General features: G+C 47.9%; 1 protein-coding gene across 1 annotated transcript; it reads right to left on the bottom strand.

Moving 5' to 3' along the window:
- Nucleotides 1-1,528: 1,528 nt before the first annotated feature.
- On the bottom strand, nucleotides 1,529-20,714 carry STX5 (syntaxin 5). Its single transcript, XM_056852826.1, has 11 exons — nucleotides 20,576-20,714; nucleotides 12,787-13,003; nucleotides 10,564-10,634; nucleotides 9,778-9,833; nucleotides 8,419-8,489; nucleotides 7,557-7,673; nucleotides 6,731-6,787; nucleotides 6,002-6,083; nucleotides 5,560-5,660; nucleotides 4,345-4,466; nucleotides 1,529-1,716 (listed from the first exon to the last, which is right to left on the bottom strand). The coding sequence occupies exons 2-11, from the start codon at nucleotides 12,982-12,984 to the stop codon at nucleotides 1,557-1,559; spliced, it is 1,035 nt and encodes a 344-aa protein (XP_056708804.1). The 5' UTR covers nucleotides 12,985-13,003; nucleotides 20,576-20,714; the 3' UTR covers nucleotides 1,529-1,556.
- Between the last annotated feature and the right edge of the window lie 201 nt (nucleotides 20,715-20,915).

The following is a 20,915-nucleotide window of genomic DNA, read 5'->3' as shown; positions in this document are numbered from 1 at the left end:
TGTTCAACATGGGTGGAAAGTTATGACTGTTCTAATAAAATAAACGTATTGACCACAGCTAAGCAAACAGAAGATAGAACACACAGAGGGCGTTTTGTTTTTTAAATAAGTTTTTAATAGCTTTTGAGCACAGGCAGGGGGCCTGGACTGTTCTCCTCTGGATTGAGGATACGGTGTCACGATCACCACCCCTACTCCTCTCTGCTAGGCAGACAGATACACACCATGCCAGCTCACGAGACCAGAGTGGGCACTGGCAGCCTAGAAAAGAATGCTGACAACGGAATGTTAAGGCCATCGCAACTGGAGAAGGGGAGCAGAAGCCTACTGGCCAGAAAAGGAGGTGGTGGAGGTAACGGCGGGGTGGCCCTTCGCTTTGAACCGATGTTGGTTCAGCCTCGGGAACCAGGCCGGGAGGGGAGGAGTGAAATGGCCTCAGCAGAGGCTATTAAAAAAAGGGGGGGGGGAGATTAGATTTGAACGGTTATATTTATACATTAAACTGGTTAGAAAGGTTAGGCTGGGGCACCAGGAAAACTTTCTATAATTTTTTTTTTGGGGGGGGGGAGAATGGGGGTTTATAGCAACGGCCTGAACTGCTTCATTGCAAGAGGAGGCACTGGCAGGTGAATTCATTTACCAGAAAGTAGCAGAGCGTGTCGAAAAGAGCCCAGGATCTACAAGAGGTCCGGGTACCTTCCCTAAGCATCGTCGCGAAAGGCGGCAAGGGACAAAGGAGCCATGCCCCTGCTGATCTCCCCCCCCCCTTTCCCCATGCAGGAGAATTTGGGCACAGATGTGACACTCTGGCGAACACATCCAGATCAAGGATAAAGAAAACTTCTCCTTCTAGGAGAATTATCCAAAGGCAAGGGTGGGTGGAAGAGGACAATCCTGCATTCTGTTCCATTCTGCAAAGAGCCAAATCTATTCCAGGCAGGTATTTTTGGCCTGTACTAGCCTACTTGGCTTACGGGGAGGAACGCCCCCCCCACCTTACAGCAGCAAGAAATATTTAAATATCCTGAAGAAGGGAAGACTAAAATATGCACAGGCCCTGTGCAAAAGGCACAGCCCAGGGGCAGCTCCCTTCCTTCCTTCACATATAGCGAGAAGACGGGCTGGATGTTGTGTGGGGTGGAAGGTCCATACCAATGAGAAGAAGGGTGAGTGTCTGTGGATCTGTTAGCGCTCGAGTCCCAGGTATTAGGGGCTAGTGGATAGTATAAAGGAAAGGGAAACAAGATGCTGGTCCCTCTACACACCCCTGCTGGGTCACATCCCACTGCGGGGAGGAGGGGTTGGGAGGTTGAGGCAAAGCCCTTCACAGCATAGTCCAAATGCTATTGCACTCCAAATCAGAGTGGCCCCGCTCCGGGCCAAGAGTCACAACAAATGAGGATGGCCATGTCCGCCCCTTCAGAGCCAGATGCATGGTGAGCGCCTCCGCCCCGTGCCGGCGATCAGAAGAACGAGCAGCAGAGTCCAGCGTCCCAACGCAGCTCTGGGGGGGGGGGTTCGGGGGGGAGGGACAGGTGACCACGTCGCCTTCGCCATCAGGCCAGGAACACCACAAAGATGATGAAGAAAACGATGAGGATGAGGAAGATCTTCACCATGAGCCAGCGGTTGGAAGTGACAGACTGGAAGTATTTCAGGATCTCCGTGTGCGCACCCTCAACGTTCAGCTGGGCGTCTTCCACATTGGCATCGATTCTGGGGGAGTGGCAAAGAAAGGGGCAGGTGAAGTCCCCTCATTCTTAAAGCTCAGCCCCCCACACACACCAATACAAGTTCATCAAAAGAGAGTTTGGGTCAGCAGATGATGTTTTTGTTAGTAGTTTTATTGCCCCCCCCCTAAATTAAGCTGCGCATGCGTGGCAATCGACTGCAAGTGGGTGTGTTTGGAGAGAAATCTGTTCCTTTGCTAGGATGTTGCTGGCTTTTGGTCAGCAAGTTTATTAGTGATCCCTCCCCCACCCACCCCCGGTTTACTGCAAAAATTAAACATGCTGTTTATTGTTAGCTGCTTTGAACAAATTTGGAGAGGTAAGATATACCTTATTTATTTAAACCAATCTGAAACTAATCTGAAACTAAGTATATAAATATGAGTTACATAAAGGTCGTTTCAAGTGGGTAGCTGTGTTGGTCTTCAGTAGAGAAGAGCGAGTCCACTAGCAGCTTAAAGATCCACAAGAATTCCAGGGTATAAGATCTGAACACACATGAACACATGAAGCTGCCTTATACTGAACCAGACCCTTGGTCCATCAAAGTCAGTATTGTCTACTCAGACTGGCAGCGGCTCTCCAGGGTCTCAGGCAGAGGTCTTTCACTTCACCTAATTACCTAGCCCCTTTAACTAGAGATGCCGGGGATTGAACCTGGGACCTTCTGCATGCCAAGCAGAGGCTCTACCACTGACCCACAGCCCCTCCCCAAAGCTCCCTTTGACTCTTGAAAGCCTATATACCCTGGAAACCTTGTTGGTCTCAAAGGTTCTACTGGACTCGAATCCTGAACCACAAAAAAACAAAATCAGTTCAAGGGCAATGGCTTGGATCTACTGGAGATTCCATGGACAGAAGGGATTTCCACCCACAGAACAGTACTTCCCTAGCTCCTACTGCAAATGCCCCCTGAAATGCTGCTCCTGGAGGAAAAGGAACACCCCTCCTCAGAACCCTTACACCTTGGAATAGGAATTGGAGGTCTATCTTCTTTTCAAGGAAATCCCTCCTCTGGATCCAAGCCATTATACTTCCTGTCTTCCATTTTCCTTGTGTGCAAGCTAGCAACTAAAAAAAATAAAAACCTGAGGTGGTTTTACAAGTTTAAAACCGAACAATAATCCATAAAGCCGGCATGACAAACGGCAAGGTAAAACTAAAAGGAGCAGCAAAAAAAATTCAGCAGCCTCACACAACGAGAAAGTTAAACTGTATTATAACTGCAACTATTAGACAGCAGTAAAAAGGTTACACAGGTATAACCACCCCCAAAGGCAACAAAGGGTTTGGGATCCTGTGGATCCATTTAGCTAACGGTATTGCTTTCCCTTTATGCAAGAGGCTGCAGACCCACTAGGTTGTTGCTGAGAAACATGTGCAAAACACAAAGTATAACTCGATCATGCTAAAAAAAACAACACCCTGTTGATCTGTGCTAACCGATTACTTGCTACAGTCAAGAAGCCAGCCTATGAGAACCAACCTCCACCCAACCCACATCCTCTTTGCAGGGAAAAACGATAACTCAGTGACAGACACGCTGCACGCCACAAATCCCAGGTTCAGGCCTCAGGTTCGACATCGCGTGCGGTAGGGCTAAGAGATCTGCCTTTATTTTGTCTTTTACGAGTTGCTACAGTCCAGGCTGCCCTGACCTGGATGGCCCAGGCTAGCCTGATCTCGTCAGATCTCAGAAGCTAAGCAGGGTCAGCCCTGGTTAGTATTTAGATGGGAGACCACCAAGGAATACCAGGGTTGCTGTGCAGAGGAAGGCACTGGCAAACCACCTCTGTTAGTCTCTTGCCATGAAAACCCCAAAAGGGGTCGCCCTAAGTCGGCTGCGACTTGACGGCACTTTACACACACAAAGTCCAGGCTAGCCTAATTCTCCTCAGATCTCACAAGATAAGCAGGGTCGGCCCTGGCTAGTGTTTGGATGGGAGACCTCCGAGGAGTACCAGGGCCGCGACGCAGAGGCAGGCAATGGCAAACCACCTCCAAACGGCCCTTGCCTTGAAAACCCTACAGGGCCGCCCTAAGTTGGCTGCGACTTGATTGCACTTTCCGCCACCATAGTTTGGCTGAGTAGCTGGCGAACTAGTGGGTCTTTAGGGAGCTTGAAAGCCAGAGCTCAAGTCCCCACTGGGCAACCAGGAAAGAAGGGCCATTGCCGTGGGCTACAGAAATAACGGAACCTGTAACATCAGTGGCTTGCCATAGTATAATGCTGGATCAATCGCTACGAGAGCAGAAGGCCCTGGACTCAGTCCCTGGCATTTCCTTCTAAAGGATCTTTGGTAGTAGGAAAGATTTATTTATTATACACATTTATAGCCCACCCTTGCCCAGTCAGACCGGGCTACAACCTTTAAAACAACAAAGACCATAAAACATTAAAATCAACAATTAAAACACAACAAATGTAAACAATTTAAACACTATGGCATTAACAGTGGGTCTGCCTGAGCCTCTGAAGAGAGGCCAGCGCAACACTGAACTGCACGGACCAGTGACATGACTCCTCGTAGGGCAGTGCAGCAGCAGTTCCGCTATAGTCCGTTGGGCTTTCTACCTAGAACACAGCAGGGAGAACGTTCTCTCTCATGCATACCTCTGGATAGTCTCCTCCTGCTCTTTGACCATGTGTGCCAACTGCTGGAATATGGAGCCCAGCTCAACAATAGTGGATTCGATGTTCTGCATGGTATCTGCCCGGCTCTGAATGTATGAGTCCTGCAAAGGCGGGCGGGGGGGGGGGGAGGAGAAGAGAAGCGTGAGGCAGGTAAGCTTCCAGTTGGGGAACCTCAGAGACCACTCTACTTTTTGTCAAGGCAAGCCTGTGACCCTTCCTCATTCCCAAGGTCAAAAACCCCTTACATCATCGACAAGCCCAATGGCCGTCTCCTCCCCTGTGGATCTATTCTATGCACTGGATATTTATGCAGAAAAAGTGTGTGTGTGGGGTGGCCATATTGTGCAAATACAAACACAACAGCTACATTTATGTCAATTTTACGATGAATTCACTTGGTCTCCAGAACCATTTATGCTTAAATTGTTTAAAAAAACCTTTGGAGACAGATTTAAAATAAAAATAAACAACCACCTGCTGTCACCCATTCTCAGTTCACTGGCTAGATAAGGATCTATACCCAAGGAGCAAATAACCAGGAAACTTGGACAACAAAGATATCAGAGTAATTTTATACAGAAAGTTTTGGCCTCAGTGTCACACTTTGGCATGACCAACAGACAAAGCCCAGAGCAGGGCTCTTTAGATAGCTGTGAGTACTGCAAGGCTCCCGGCAAGATTGTACAGGTCAAGCGAAACAGGCCTCCGTCAGCAAAGAAGAAAAAGAAGACCTGGTTTGTATATGCCGACTTTCTCCACCACATAAGGAAGAATCAAACCAGCTTACAATCACCTTCCCTTCCCTTCTCCACAACAAGCACCCTGTGAGGTAGGTGGGGCGGAGAGAGCTCTAAGAGAGCTGTGACTAGCCCAAGGTCACCCAGCCGGCTTCATGTGTAGGAGTGGGGGAACCAATCCGGTTCCCCAACCCGGTTCAAAGACTGCTGTGGGGAAAAGCAAGACCACTTCTGCCCAGGAGACACCAGGGTACACTGGGGGAGGAAGCTGGTTTATGACTCGTTTGGCAAGCCTTGCCTTCAGGACAGAAGATTTTGACTAGGAGGGAGGGTGATCAGTTACTCTACTCCAAGATTTCTCCTCCCATAACCACACACACACACACACACACACACACACAAAAACCTCTCCCCCCCAAAAAAACAAAGCTTGCAGCCCCCCCCCACTCCAAAGCACCTGTTCATTAATGAGCTGCAACTGCTGGCTCATCCGGTTGTCCATATCGATAGCCACATCCCCCGAGCGCCGGGGTTCATCCTGAAGCACCGCAGCTCCACCTGCAGAACCAACCGCCAGCATCAGCACCTCTACAGACCGATGGCCCAGGCTAGCCTGATCTCATCAGATCACGTAAGCTAAGCAGGGTCAGCCCTGGTTAGTAATTGGATGGGAGACCGCCAAGGAACACCGGAGTTGTGCAGAGGAAGGCAATGGCAAAACACCTCTTTGTCTCTTGCCTTGAAAACCCTACAGGGTCGCCATAAGTCGGCTGTAACTTGATGGCACTTTACACGTGCACGCAGATCCATGGGCAGACGCTCAGCTTCTCCCGTTCCCCAAGCCACGAGACACCGCCTGCTCCAGCCACAAGGGGGCAGGGTACAAGACTCCAACTCACCTAGATTGTTTGTGGAGAGGGGCATGGCGGACACCGGCGTACGGGAAAACTGTTCTCGGCGAGTCTTCTGCTGTTTGAGATTCTGGGGGAGCAAGGGGGGAGAGGTTAGAGTTGGCCAGTTCAGGAAGGCTGTTGTCCATGCTTCCCCTGTCCAAATGCACCTCTGCCCACGAGGTCCAAACTTCGTCTCCGTGCTCCCAAGTGAACACTGTTGTGTCATTACAAAGAGAGCCAACATTTCAATGCAATGGATTACATGATGGCTAATCCTGCCCTACCCTGGCTGGCCCGGGCTATCCCAATTTTTCCCTTGGTTAGTATGTGGATGGGAGACCAGGGCTATGAAGAGGCAGGCAATGGCAAACCACCTCTGTTCGCCTCTTGTCTTGAAAACCCCATGAGGGGTCACCATAAGTCAGCTGTGACTTGAATATATAAGAACATAAGAAAGGCCATGCTGGATCAGACCAAGGTCCATCAAGTCCAGCAGTCTGTTCACACAGTGGCCAGCCAGGTGCCTCTAGGAAGCCCACAAACAAGACGACTGCAGCAGCATTGTCCTGCCTGCGTTCTACAGCACCTAATATAATAGGCACGCTCCTCTGATCCTGGAGAGAGTAGGTATGCATCATGATTAGTATGGACATCCAACGCAGCCAGTTCCTTGTCTTGGGGAAACTCCCTGGGTCAAAGATGGGATGGGGGGGGGGATTCATGAGCAATCCTTACCTCTGTTCGCACCTCCAGGACAGACTTGAAATCGTTGGACATGGAGGCCAGCTTGGACTGGAAAAGGAGGGAGAGGGGAGGAAAAGGTAAGCGAAGGAGCCCTGTCAGACTCTCAGGCTGGTCTCTGCCAAGGAATACAGCCCAGCACCTTCACCCAACCGTCGCTGCCTCTCACATGGACACATGAAGGTGCCCTCTACTGAGGCCAGATCATTCTTTATTGTTTTTAAAATTCATTTGTACCCCACCATTCTCCCCAGTGGGGACCCAAGGTGGCTTACAACATCGCCCCCTTCTTCATTTTATCCTCACAACAACCCTTCCAAGGTAGGCTAGGCCTTGAGATGCAAGGCTTCTTTTCTGGTTTTACTCTAAGAGGGCCACACACACACCCGTCCCACCTGGAACTTGTCATTGGATCTGCTGGTTTTGTGAAGCGGGCCCAAGAAGAAGAAGAGTTGGTTTTTATATGCTGACTTTCTCTACCACTTAAGGAAGAATCAAACTGGCTTACAATCACCTTACCTCCCCCTCCCCACAACAGACACCCTGTGAGGCATGTGGGGCTGAGAGAGCTCTAAGAGAGCTGTGACTAGCCCAAGGTCACCCAGTTGGCTTTGTGTGGAGGAGTGGGGGAACAAACCCAGTTCACCAGATTAGTCTCCACCACTCTTAACCACTACACCACGCTGGGCATTACCTAGGCGGGCTGCTTCCCATCCTGGTTTTGACCACCCTCAAGATTGAATCATCAGCAAAACAAAGCCGGGCCCTGCACTGCCTGCGAAGACCGCCCCCCAAATCCCTGGATTTCCTCCCATCTGACCTGCAGCGACACCACCACGGTGTTGGAATGGGTTTGCACGTGCCGCCCGCTCTGGCTGCCTTTGGCCCGGACGAACTCCTGCAGCTGCGCAATCTGCTTGTTCAGGCTGTTGATGTCCTGTGGGGTGGGGGAGAGAAAAAAACCACCTGAGGAGGGGGCCCAGGAAGTAACCTGGAGCATTGGTGCAGTTCTGGAGGCCCCACTTCAAAAAGGAAGCGGACAGAATGGAGCGGGCGCAGAGGAGAGCGACAAGGATGATCAGGGGCCCAGAGACTGAGCCCTACAAGGAAAGGCTGAGGAAGTTGGGAATGTTTAGTCTGGGGAAGAGGAGGTAGAAGGGGGACATTTGCTCCCTTTAAGTAACTGAAGGGCTGTCACTTAGAGGAGGGCAGGGCGCTGTTCCTGTTGGCAGCAGAGGATAGGACTCACAATAATGGGTTTAAATTGCGGGTGGAAAAGTACCGGCTGGATATTAGGAAAAGGTTTTTACAGTAACAGTTGTTTGACAGTGAATCAGCTACCCAGGGAGGTGGGGAGCTCCCCCTTACTGGTAGTCTTTAAGCAGAGGCTGGACACTCGTTCAGGATGCTCTAGGTTGATCCTGCATTAAGCAGGGGTTTGGACTAGATGGCCCCTTCCAACTCTATGATTCTCCTTCCAACTCTATGATTCTATATCTCAACACAGAGACCCTTAACAACTCCATATGGCTGGCTCTAACATGCCCTTCACAACTTTCCTGTGGCTTACAAATCACAGCTTGTTTTTCCTTACAGATAAAAGACAAAAAAGGAAGGAAGCGCTGGAGGAGTGGGACCATTTCCCTGCCATTCGGCCAGCTGCCACAGAGCGATTCTCTCACCTGTTTGATAATGTAGGTCAACTCCTCGATCTCCACCGCCTTGTCATCGAACAGGGATTTCCGCTTGGCCACTGAAAACATAGTTAGAGCTTTGACAATGAAGCCTTTGAAAACTTAACCCTGCCCAACCCTCTCTAATTCCAACTTTGATATTAAGACTAGAAACCCCCTGCAAGGCAGGGCTGCCACCTGCTTCTTTTCTTTGGAATCTGGCACACTGCTGCTTTAAAGCCCTCTAATTGGAGTAGCAGCCATCCCCCCACCTCAAAAGGGGATGTCGATACAGCAGGCTGGCACAATTTTATTTTTTTAAAACGTTTATTAGAAGAGTTGTTTTTTTTATATGCCAATTTTCTCTACCTTTTTAAGGAGAAAAAGTGACTTACAATCACCTTCCCTTCCTCTCCCCACAACAGACACCTTCTGAGGTAGATAGGGCTTAGAGTTCGGAGAAAACTGTGACTGGCCCAAGGTCACCCAGCTGGTTTCACGTGCAGGAAACCAACCCGGTTCACCAGATTAGAGTCCACCACTCTTAACCACTACACCATGCTGACTCTACCTTGCAAAACTCAAAACAGCTGACAATGTAAATAAAACAATTACAAAAAACCACACACATAAAAGACTGCAATTTAACATCTCATTTAAGACTGTCAATAAATAAAAACTAAATGAGCCAAATGCAGTCCTAAATAAAACTGTCTTCAACTTCCTTCTGAAGATCAAAAGTGGGGGGGCCGGGTGAATCTCCCTGGGCCTTTGACGGACAAAGCTCCGAGAGAGTCGTTGCCCGTCGGAGAAGGTGGAACTGCCCTAGGTAGATTAATATGTGTGTGTGTGTGTGTGTGTGTGAAGTGCCGTCAAGTCGCAGCCGGCTTATGGCGACCCCTTTTGGGGTTTTCATGGCAAGAGACTAACAGAGGTGGTTTGCCAGTGCCTTCCTCTGCACAACAACCCTGGTATTCCTTGGTGGTCCCCCATCCAAATACTAACCAGGGCTGACCCTGCTTAGCTTCTGAGATCTGACGAGATCAGGCTAGCCTGGGCCATCCAGGTCAGAGCAGGTAGATTAATACATTTTTTTAAATGAAAGCTGTTGTGTTACCAAATTAAAACCCTTCTTTTTTCCAAATGATTTGTAAGTGGGGCAAGCCAGTATTTCAGGTAGAGTGGAGCACCTCCTAGCCCCTCTCCAACCACAGCCTCAACCCACAAACGACCACTAGCTCTGGCTAACATTCATCCCACCCACTCCCCCTTTGCATAAAGCAACACTGAAGGTCAGCCAAGGAATGGCCCGTTTCAGAGGACTTCCTCATTCTCTTCTGCCTCATCCAGCCCTCCCCAAATACTCACAGATCGTTAACTTCTCCAGCTTGGCGAAAGTGTTGCTGAGATCCTTCCCAATGCGCCTGAGAAGCACAAGCAGTCGCGAGTCAACCAGACAGATGGTTGGGGTGGCAAGGAAAGGCATTTTACTTCAAGTTTTGTCTCCGTTGGGATGAGTTATGCAAATCTCAGATTTTGGACTACTGATCATTATTCTATTATACGCTGCTCTTAACTGCTATTGTTTTTTTAATCGTGCATTGTTTATAATAGTATTGCCTGTTATATTATTGCTTTATTTATCTGATGTGACTTCACTCCATGAGTCAGTAATGACGCGGTGCTTGCACAGGGGACTGCCTTTACCTTTTTTTAATATATCTATAAAAAATAAAACCTTTTAAAAAGTTTTTGGATTACAGAATACAGGATTTTGTTAGTGCAGAATTCCAGCAGCATCTATAATGATGACAGAAGTTTGGAGGGGGGGATTGCTCAGGTACAAAAGACCTTGGCATTGGCAAGATTTATGATGGCCACCACAGTGGCCCAGACAAAGAGTCCCTTGGCTCACCCCAATCAGATCTAGGCCAGACACTGTACGACAACAGAGAGCAGTAGCTGTCCAGTTTCAGAGGCCCCCCAGGGTGACTCTGCGTCACCAACTGTGACAGCCAAACTTTGCTGGGCCATAGACCTCTGGCTGCACCCAGTGCTGCCTGCACAGGGAGAAGCCAGACAGCACTTGTAGGGTGCCCTACCCCAACCCTTACTGTCACCCCTGTTGAACCATCTCTGCACAGCAAAACTCACTTGGCCATGACAGTGAATTCGCTCCTTTGCCGTACAGCGTTCAACGCCGGTTTGTTCAGCTGAAGCCCATTCTGAAAAGATGGACAGAGATAACCGTTAGTTGCAAGGAAATGTAGTTCCCCAAACATTTGGAGTCATGGAGCACTTTTCAGGAGAGAAATTCATCACGGAGCACTACTTTTCACCTAGCACCTATATACTAAACCGAGTTACAGTAGTATTTTTCTTTCCGATCTCTTCATGGAGCGCTAGGAGATGTTTCGCAGAGCCCCAAATGCTCCTTGCACTGTTTGGGAACCTCTGAATTAAAGGATGGAGGGAACTCTCCAAGTGGTCTGTCGTTGCTGGAAAGGGGACATAGCCTAGAGGGAGGACATAAGCAGAAGATCCAAGTGCAACCCCCCCGAAGTTGCCAGTTAATGAGCTCAGAGAGCTGACGTTGGCAAAGTCCGTTCTTCCTATGAAAGACTGCAGCACTGCCAAGACAATGCTGAGGTAGATGATCACAGCTCTCAGTGAAAAGCAGAGTCAGATGCTCACGTTGGCCCATCTTCTCCTGTGCGTAGGAACATGCCAGTTTTTAAAGAAAATGCACACCTTTCTTCACCAGGCAAAATGCTAATCAACTTTATATATGAATGTATTTGGGCCTACCCTATCATAGAGCCCCGTGGCACAGAGTGGTAAGCTGCAGTACTGCGGTCAAAAGCTCTGCTCACGACCTGAGTTCGAACCCGATGGAAGTCGGTTTCAGGTAGCCGGCTCAAGGTTGACTCAGCCTTCCATCCTTCCAAGGTCGGTAAAATGAGGACCGAGCTTGCTGGGGGTGAAGGGCAGATGACTGGGAAGGCACTGGCAAACCACCCTGTAAACATAGTCTGCCTAGTAAATGCTGGGATGTGACCCCATGAGTCAAGAATGACCCGTTGCTTGCACAGGGGACTACCTTTACCTTCTTTATCTATCATACTACCCCAGTGAGCTAAGCTGGAAACCTTCCACCAACTTAAGTGGCTCTTCCATGCCAATGGAAGAACCACAAGGTGGGAAAGGATGGGATCTGTGCCATCTTGCCTCTCAGCCACAACCCATGTCCCTGTCTTGCTCCTCAAAGTATCATCTTAGAATGCTTTCCGCTTCCAGACATCGCTCCAGTCTTACAGGGGAGTCTCCCGACAGAGGCTGCACATCTCACATATGAAGCTGCCTTCTATTGATCAGGTGCCCCCACCTTCAGGAAAGCATCGAGGCTATTTCATTCGCGAGGGCTTTCTGTTATGGACGATGCAGCTAGCAGGAATGCCCACCTGTGAGTGGGCTTTAACTGTCGTTACAGCTCTTTAAATAATTTACAATCTACAAACTATCTTTGCAAGCTGTTTTGGATACTCTTATTTTCATAGCGACTGAAATCCAAGACAAATGTAGGTTGCAACTCAGTACAAAATGCCCCTGGGAAAGATGGTCCCAGAACAGAGAGGCTGAACCCAGGCATGATGGCCGCAGCAAGGACAGCTAGTAGTGAAAGAGACAGGGGTTCTTGCCTAGAACTAGATCCAGGCCTGAAGGACAGGGGCTTGGCGGCTGCCCCCTTCCTCCAATGGCCTCAGCAATGGCGGTCAGAGCTACATCTAGGCATGACGGAAGATCTCACAACCTCCCTAGATAGTTGATTCCACTGTCGAACAACTCTTCTGTACAAATTTTGATCTTAATGTCCAGCTGGTACCTTTCTGCCCACAATTTAAATCCATTATTGCGAGTCTTATTCTCTGCTGCCAAACAGGAAGAGTTCCCTGCCCTCCTCTGAGTGACATATCTAAAGGGTCAATCATGTCCCCCTTCAACCTCCTCTTCTCCAGACTAAACATTCCCAATTCCCTCAGCCTTTCCTTGTGGTGCTTGGTCTCCAGGCCCCTGATCCTCCCCATTGCTCTCCTCTGTACCCACTTGATGCTGTCCACATCCTTTTTTGAAGTGAGGCCTCCAGAACAGCACACAACACTCCAGGTGCGGCCTGACCAACGCAGTGTACAGTAGAACTAAGACATCTTGCGATCTGGATGTTATTCCTCTGTTGATACACCCCAAGATCGCATTAGCTTTTTTTGTTGCTGCATCACAGACCCAGGTACAGAAGCAGCTTAAGCACGGCACTATCCCCAAAGTCTGCACGGGTCAGGGTGACAGTGCATCACACAGGTTGTCCTGAGCAACACTCACCTGTCTGCTTTGCAAGGACTTGCAGGCGGAGAGGAACTCCTCGGTGCGATCTTGACACGACATGGTGTCCAGCGAGAGAGGAGGGGGTGCTGCTGGAGCGGTGGCAGTGGTGAGCGGGGGCAGAACCTGCGTCTGGGAAGGCCCCAGGTAAACGCCTTGATCGGTGTTTCTAGAGCCGTGGCGTTTCCTCGTAGTCATGGAGGCACATAACCTGGTGCTTAGAGGGAAAGGAAAGCGGGCGGTCAGTACCCAGCAATGGAAACGCCATCTTCTAATCTGTTCTCAGAGCCCAGGCGCTCAGAACCTCTCCCTGCTCAAAACACCAGGAAAGCTGCTGGCTAGCTAGAACATAAGAAAGGCCATGCTGCATCAGACCAAGGTCCATCAAGTCCAGCAGTCTGTTTACACAGTGGCCAACCAGGTGCCTCTAGGAAGCCAACAAACAAGACAACTGCAGCAGCATTATCCTGCCTTTGTTCCACAGCACCTAATAGGAATGCTCCTCTGATCCAGGAGAGAATAGGTATGCCTCATGACTAGTATCCATTTTTACTAGTAGGGGAAGGGAAGGTGATTGTAAGCCAGTTTGATTCTTCCTTAAGTGGTAGAGAAAGTCAGCATATAAAAACCAACTTTTTCTTCATTTCACCTCCACCTACCTTGTGTAATGGAAAAAACCTGCAGATTTAACATGCCTCAATTGCCAGGCCTTGCCCACAGAAGAAATAATCGTTCCCTAAGCACCCTTGCCAACACACTCAGGATTATCAAGCACTCTGGTTCTCAGAAACACGTTTGACTGAACAAAAGGAAGAGGCAGCGAACAAAGCGAATTTTACCACCACCTCTATGCACCGTGGAGCAGCAATGCCCGTGGAAGCAAACAGCAGACATTTGGGAGACTTGCAAGGATCATTTCACTGTGGACCAAAATTGTTTACAGCCGATCTGACCTGAACACCACCTTAGCTACAGAAGCTCTGAATGTTCCTGAAGCTTTTATTAAGTCAGGTTTCTACAGATTATTTTCAGCTGGAACAATCTGAGACTTCAGACAGAACATATTTATTTTGAACCCCTGTCCCTCATGGTTAGTTAAACCTACAAGAGGATGGATGCCCTCACAGATGATGAATATCATCAGTGCATCCTTGACAGAAAGTTAGTTCCTCCATCACTGAAAGAGGCAATTGTCAGGCTTTTATATGGGTGGGGGATTAACCCTGCATGCAGCTGACTTGAATAACTATAACTATCATGTCTGCCCTTTTTAAGCAAGGTCTTGGCAGTCAGGTATCCTCCAGAAATATCCAGAGCTACACATTATGTTGATCGCTTTCAGTCTGGCTTTCACCCAGGTCATGACACAAAGAAACTCCTATGGTCGCCCCGATGGATGATCTACGCAGGTCCTCCCCAGAGGAGTCTGCTCCTGCTGGTTCTCCAGGCCCTCTCATGAGCTTTTGATACCATCAACCACTGGTAAACTTCTGAAATGTCAGGCAGAGATGGGCCTGACTGGTGCTGTGCTAGACTGGTTCCAGCCTTTCCTGGAAGGTAGGTTTCAGAATGTGGTTCCAGTGACCTAAGGAGCTCCACAAGTTGCCATCAGATCTCTTGTACTTTTAAAGATCAACATCAATGGCATTCACTTTGTTGCCTGCAGACGGCCCAATTTGCAATTACCGTCAATCAAAACAGCCACATTGACTTCCATCCCTGGCATGAGTTTTATACCTCAACAAGCACTTGTCAGGGATGCCCTAGGCTGATCCTGCATTAAGCAGGGGGTTGGACTAGATGGCCTCTATGACCTCTTCCAACTCTATGATTCTAAGGGTCGCAGCTCACCCATTGCTCTGGGGATGGCTGTTTCATGGTGGAAACCACCTACCAACCGCAAGCCCCACTGATCAAGGGCCTTTGCCTATTTTCCTGAAACATGGGGCAGGTGCCATATTGAGGAACAGTGCTCAAAAGAGCCACATGTGGTAGGCTGAAGAGCCACATGTGACTCCTGAGCCACGGGAGTGAGTATCACTGGTCCACATGAAACTGCAACCAAGAAATCAGAAGACGATTGAGACAGGGAAGGGCAGCTATGAAGAAGCAAGAAAAGATTCTAAAGGGTTAGGATGTGTCGCTGGTAACCAAGATCAAGATAATTCATACCATAGTATTCCACATTACTATGTATGGGTGTGAAGTCGGACAGTGAAGAAAGCTGACAGGAATAAAGTGGATTCATTTGAAATGTGGTGTTGGAGTTGGTATCTATGGATACCATGGACTGCCAAAAAGACAAATAAGTGGGTTCTAGATCAATTCAAGCCTGACCTCTCCCTAGAAGCTAAAATGACCAAACTGAGGCTAGAGTGCTTTGGTCACCTTATGAGAAGTCTCTGGAAAAGATTGTAATGCTAGGAAAAGTTGGAGGCAGCACGAAAAGAGGAAGACTCAACATGAGATAGATTGACTCAATCAAGGAAGTCACAGTCCTCGGCTTGCAAGACCTGAGCAGGGCGGTTCATGATAGGACGTTTTGGAGAACATTAATTCATAGGTTGCCATAAGTCAGAAGCGACTTGATGGCACTTGAAACTGCTGCAAGAGATCTGCTGCAAGAGATCAGCCAGGGATTGGGATGAATTGCCAAAATCATCCAGCTCACTCTCCCTCCCCTTTCCATCAAGATCCAGAAAGCTATGGACAAGCTTAACCAGCATCTGGAAGGTATGAGGGACTGGATAAAAGAAAGCAAACTGGAATTAAATGAAGGTGAAATGGAGGTTCTGTGGGTCAGGGATAAAGCTGATCCAGGAACAGGTGTTCATCTTGCACTGGACACGGGTGTACTCCCCCAAAGGAGCAAGTGTGCAGTCTGGGCATGGCTGTCTCATTGGCACTGAATGGTCACATGAACACATGAAGCTGCCTTATATTGAATCAGACCTTTGGTCCACCAAAGTCAGTATTGTCTACTCAGTCCAGCAGCGGCTCTCCAGGGTCTCAGGTAGAGGTCCTTCACATCACCTACTTGCCTAATCCCTTTAACTGGAGATGCCGGGGACTGAACCTGGGACCTTCTGCATGCCAAGCAGATGCTCTACCACTGAGCCACAGCCCCTCCCCTAACAGGCAACAGAAGTAGCCAGGAGTGTATTTTTCCAACTTAGGCTGGTTCAACAGCCAGATCCACCTTTGATCACTGTAATACCATACGTAGGGTTACCTTTGGAGATGGCACAGAAGCTTCCAGTTGATACAGAACTCAGTGGCCAAGGTACTTACAGGGACTGGCCACAGCAAACATGCAACTCCAATCTTGTTGCAAAGCACAGTGCCAGAAGAACAACTGAAGGGCTAGTGCTAACCTTAAAGACCATAACCAGATTAGGTTCATGGTACCTGGTGGTCCGGCTTCACCTGTCCATATATATCTATTCATGCTCTGAGGCTAGCCAAAGAAGCCCCTGTGGGAAAAATCTGATCAGAGGGAATCCACGGGAGCTCAATCAGCAAAAAACCCTATTCTAAACCAAAGGCATTCCTGTCTCAACTCATACTGCCGCATTAGAGATGTTTGCTGGAAGTTGCAGCATAGCTCTTAAGAACTTAGTTTGTACCCTCTCTATACATACTACATTTGTTGTTATGATCAGCGGTGCTCCATATTGCAATTGTACGAGGGGCTTAGCATTATCTAATTTTATTGCAGCAGGAACATACCTGCCTCCCTTATGCCAATAGAACTTTTGTATTGCTCCAGCACTTTTTTGAGCATTCAGAGTGATATGAGTTTCTGGACCCAAACGCCTGAAATACCACACCAAGGTATTTATATTGATAAACCTGCTTGATGCAGGCCTCATTGAGATACCAACTATGTTTCTTGACAATCCCTATTATCTCACTCGCCCACAATGCAGACAGTTCCTTCTTTGGAGACCTTCCAGCATCAGCCAGAACCTTTTTTTCCATTTCAGAAAGGCTTTTTTTCAATTGTTCTGTATGGATTTTCATATTGTAACTTCGTTGCATATTTACCTTTAAGTAGAATTTATTCTAATCAATAAAAAACATTCATACAATGTGTAAAATTAACTGCAAATCTTTTTGCAATTCTTTTACTAAGGTTGCGACCATAAGGCAGGAAATGTCAAACTACCTCTGTTTGTCTCTTGCCTTGAAAACCCTACAGGGTCACCATAAGGCTGTGACTTGACCACACTTTCCACCACCAAGTCAAATAAACATAGTAAGTCAGATCTCAATCTTCCAGTTCAAAACTGCTCACTGGTAAGTTCAGAACATGCCTATTTCACACAATGCATAATTAACTTATGGACTTCAATTCTGCAAGATGCAGTAGCATAGCTGCTACCTTGGATGGCTGTTTTTAAAGAGACAAATTCCCAGAGGGCAAGTCTACCAATAACGATTAACCAACATAAGTAATGGAGCCTCCATGGACAGAAGCAGTGCTTCTCTGAATAACAGATGCTGGGGATAAACAACTGGGAGGGCTGGACTACACAGATTTTCTGATCCAGCAGGACTCTTCGTATGAATATCAGGTACTCATACACATGAAGCTGCCTGATACTGAATCAGACCCTTGGTCCATTGAAGTCAGTATTATCTACTCAGACTGGCAGTGGCTCTCCAGAGTCTCAGGCAGGGGTCGTTCACATCACCTACCTGCCTAGTCCCTTTAACTGGAGATGCCAGGGATTGAACCTGGGACCTTCTGCATGTCAAGCAGAAGCTCTACCACTGAGGCACGGCCCCTCCCCATTAGGAAGAAACTATAGGGGACATCCACTACTTTATGCCCTGCTTAAATGCTTTCCCCAATGGGAAGCTCATCTACCTGGCTATTACTGGGTGGAACTTTTGGGCCTGATCCAGTGCAGAGCATTCTCAAGTGCATACATGAGAGCCATGAGTTGGTGAAGGTGGCTGCTGGATCCAACCAGCAAACCGGATCTAAACCCTTGTTCTAGTAGTGAATTTCTCAGCCTGAGCTAGAACACAGAAGGTCAGGGACCAGGATCAGCTCTTCATCATCAACATAAAGAAAAACGGAAGTATGTAGGGAGATTCAAAAGTCTGCAACGTTCCAGCGACTCGCACGTAGAGACAAAGAGACCTATTATAATAACCAGTGTAAAGAAATAGACGAGAACAACAAAAAAGGAAGAACAAGAGATCTGTTCCACAAGATCCAAGAAATCAAAGGGAAATTTAAAGCAAGGTTAGGCATGCTGAAAGATCAGCATGAAAATACATTAACTGAACAGGACAAAATAAAGAAAAGGTGGGAACAATACACTGAAGAACTATACAAAAGAGATGAAAGGATAAAAGATTCTTTCCAAGAAGAATCTTTTGAAGAAGAACCTACAGTTTTAGAAAGTGAAGTGAAAGCTGCATTGAGAGCAATCGGGAGAAACAAATCACCAGGAGCAGATGGGATATCAATAGAGCTATTCCAAGCCACAGAAACAGAGTCCATCAAAATCCTGACAAGAATATGCCAACAGAAATGGAAAACAAAACAATGGCCCACAGACTGGAAACGATCCATTTACATTCCAATTCCCAAGAAAGGAGACATCAAAGATTGCAGCAACTATCGGACCATCGCATTAATTTCTCATGCTAGTAAAGTGATGCTCAAAATCTTACAGCAAAGGCTGTTACCATACATGGAATGAGAAATGCCTGATGTTCAAGCTGGTTTCAGAAAAGGAAGAGGCACTAGAGATCATATTGCAAATATACGCTGGTTACTGGAGCATACGAGAGAATTTCAGAAGAAAATCAGCTTGTGTTTCATAGATTACAGCAAAGCTTTTGACTGTGTGGATCATGAAAAACTATGGCTGGTTTTAAAGGAAATGGGTGTGCCACTACATCTGATTGTTTAAATGCGCAACCTGTACTCTGGACAAGAGGCCACAGTTAAAACAGAATATGGAGAAACGGAATGGTTTCCAATTGGCAAAGGTGTCAGACAAGGATGTATTTTATCTCCCTATCTCTTCAATCTATAGGCAGAACATATAATTAGGAAAGCAGGATTAGATTTAGATGAAGGTGGGTGAAAATTGGAGGGAGGAACATTAATAATTTGAGATATGCTGATGACACTACATTATTGGCAGAAAATAGTGAAGATTTGAAACGACTACTGCTAAAAGTTAAAAGAGAAAGTGCCAAAGCAGGACTACAGCTGAACATCAAGAAAACAAAAGTAATGACTACAGGAGAATTACACAACTTTAAGGTTGACAATGAGGAAATTGAAATTGTTCAAGACTTTCTATTCCTTGGCTCCACCATCAACCAAAAGGGAGACTGCAGCCAAGAAATCAGAAGGATATTAAGACTGGGAAGGGCAGCCATGAAGGAGCTAGAAAAGATTTTGAAGTGTAAGGATGTGTCACTGGCCACCAAGACTAGATTAATTCATGCCATCGTATTCCCTATTACTATGTATGGGTGTGAAAGCTGGACAGTGAAGAAAGCTGATAGGAAGAAAATAGATTCCTTTGAAATGTGGTGTTGGAGGAGAGTGTTACGGATTCCGTAGACTGCCAAAAAAACACATCAGTGGGTTATAGATCAAATCAAGCCTGAACTGACCCTAGAAGATAAAATGACTAAACTGAGGCTGTCGTATTTTGGTCACATCATGAGACGACAAGAGTCACTGGAAAAGACAGTCATGCTAGGAAAAGTGGAGGGCAGCAGGAAAAGAGGAAGACTCAACAAGAGATGGATTGACTCAATAAAGGAAATCACGGCCTTCAATTTGCAGGATCTGAGCAGGGCTGTCAAAGATAGGACATTTTGGAGGACTTTCATTCAAAGGGTTGCCATGAGTCGGAAGCAACTTGACGGCACTTAACACACACACACACACATGTAGGGAGGAATGGCCTTTCACAACAAAGCAGAATTGCAAGTTCCATGAAACAGGAAGCTGTCACTTTTTGTTTACATTGCTTTATTTTAAAAAATCTAAACACACTGATCAGGCTATATAATCTTACCAGGATCTACACACAAGCCCATGATACAAAACCCACGCGCCCAGCCTGCCATCAGTACACCAGTCCAATTGCTCAAACATCTCTCACCATCAAAAAAGCTCACGAGGCATGCTTCCCTCCCACCCCCGCTCCAACATAATGGTTACCCAGACATATAACGTGGACCAACCTTTTAATTAGAACAGTCTGCAAAGCAGGAAGCCCTTTCCTGCAAGTACACAGGATACAGGAGGAAGGGCTTGGACCACTACCAACAGAAAAGGCGAGGGAATGGGAAGAAGGAGCCCTTTTTGGAAGGATAAATAAAGGTAGGAAAGCAAAAGAGAAAGGGGCTTGGGCCACCGAAAGTGGAACGGATCAGAAGGAGAGAGGGGGCAAAGGGCTTGGACCACTGTGTAGGAAAAGAGGACATAGTTAGAAGGTGGGAACCTTTTTTATTAGGATACACGGCGGGAGGGGAAAAGAAAGGGGATGGAACACTATTACTAGGAAAGGGGGGGAGAAATAGATAAGGGGGGAGGCAGAAGGGGTCGGACCGCTCTCATCAGTTAAATGGTGAAGGGGGGACCCTTTTGTGAGGGGCACACCAGTGGGAAAGGGAACAAATCCCTGAGTGTGGGCAGGAAGAGTTATGTGTTGGGGGGGGGGGACTCTTTGAAGAGGAAGGGGGACTATTTATGAAGCAGCACCACACCCTGGACGGAGGGGGGGGGGTCTGAAGGACTCACCGGACTCGGAGACGTGATTCCGACGCCCGGCGCTGTCTGGCTCCTCAGGTCCAAAACACCGGCCCCAGGAACGAAGGAACAAACGATCCGAAAAGAGGGCGGGCAGTCAACGTCACTGCCACGTACCCTCTTCAGCGCGATACGTCACGCGTATGACCCAAAGGGGAGGGGGAACATCCGCCACGCCCCTTCGACGTCCTCTGACGCTGCCTCTTAAAGAGATCGCTGTGTAACTGGCGACGGCCTTGAAGAAGGCGGGGTCTCGAGGCGCTCCTTCGTTGCTAGGCAACCGACGAGGACCAGCGTCTCTGGGCCCGGCTCTTGTAGGGATGCTGAGGTC

The sequence above is a fragment of the Euleptes europaea genome, chromosome 7 (assembly GCF_029931775.1).
Source record: "Euleptes europaea isolate rEulEur1 chromosome 7, rEulEur1.hap1, whole genome shotgun sequence".
Lineage (NCBI taxonomy): Eukaryota > Metazoa > Chordata > Lepidosauria > Squamata > Sphaerodactylidae > Euleptes > Euleptes europaea.
Note: the sequence above shows the minus strand (reverse complement) of the source record. Positions and strands in the feature narration are given on the sequence as shown.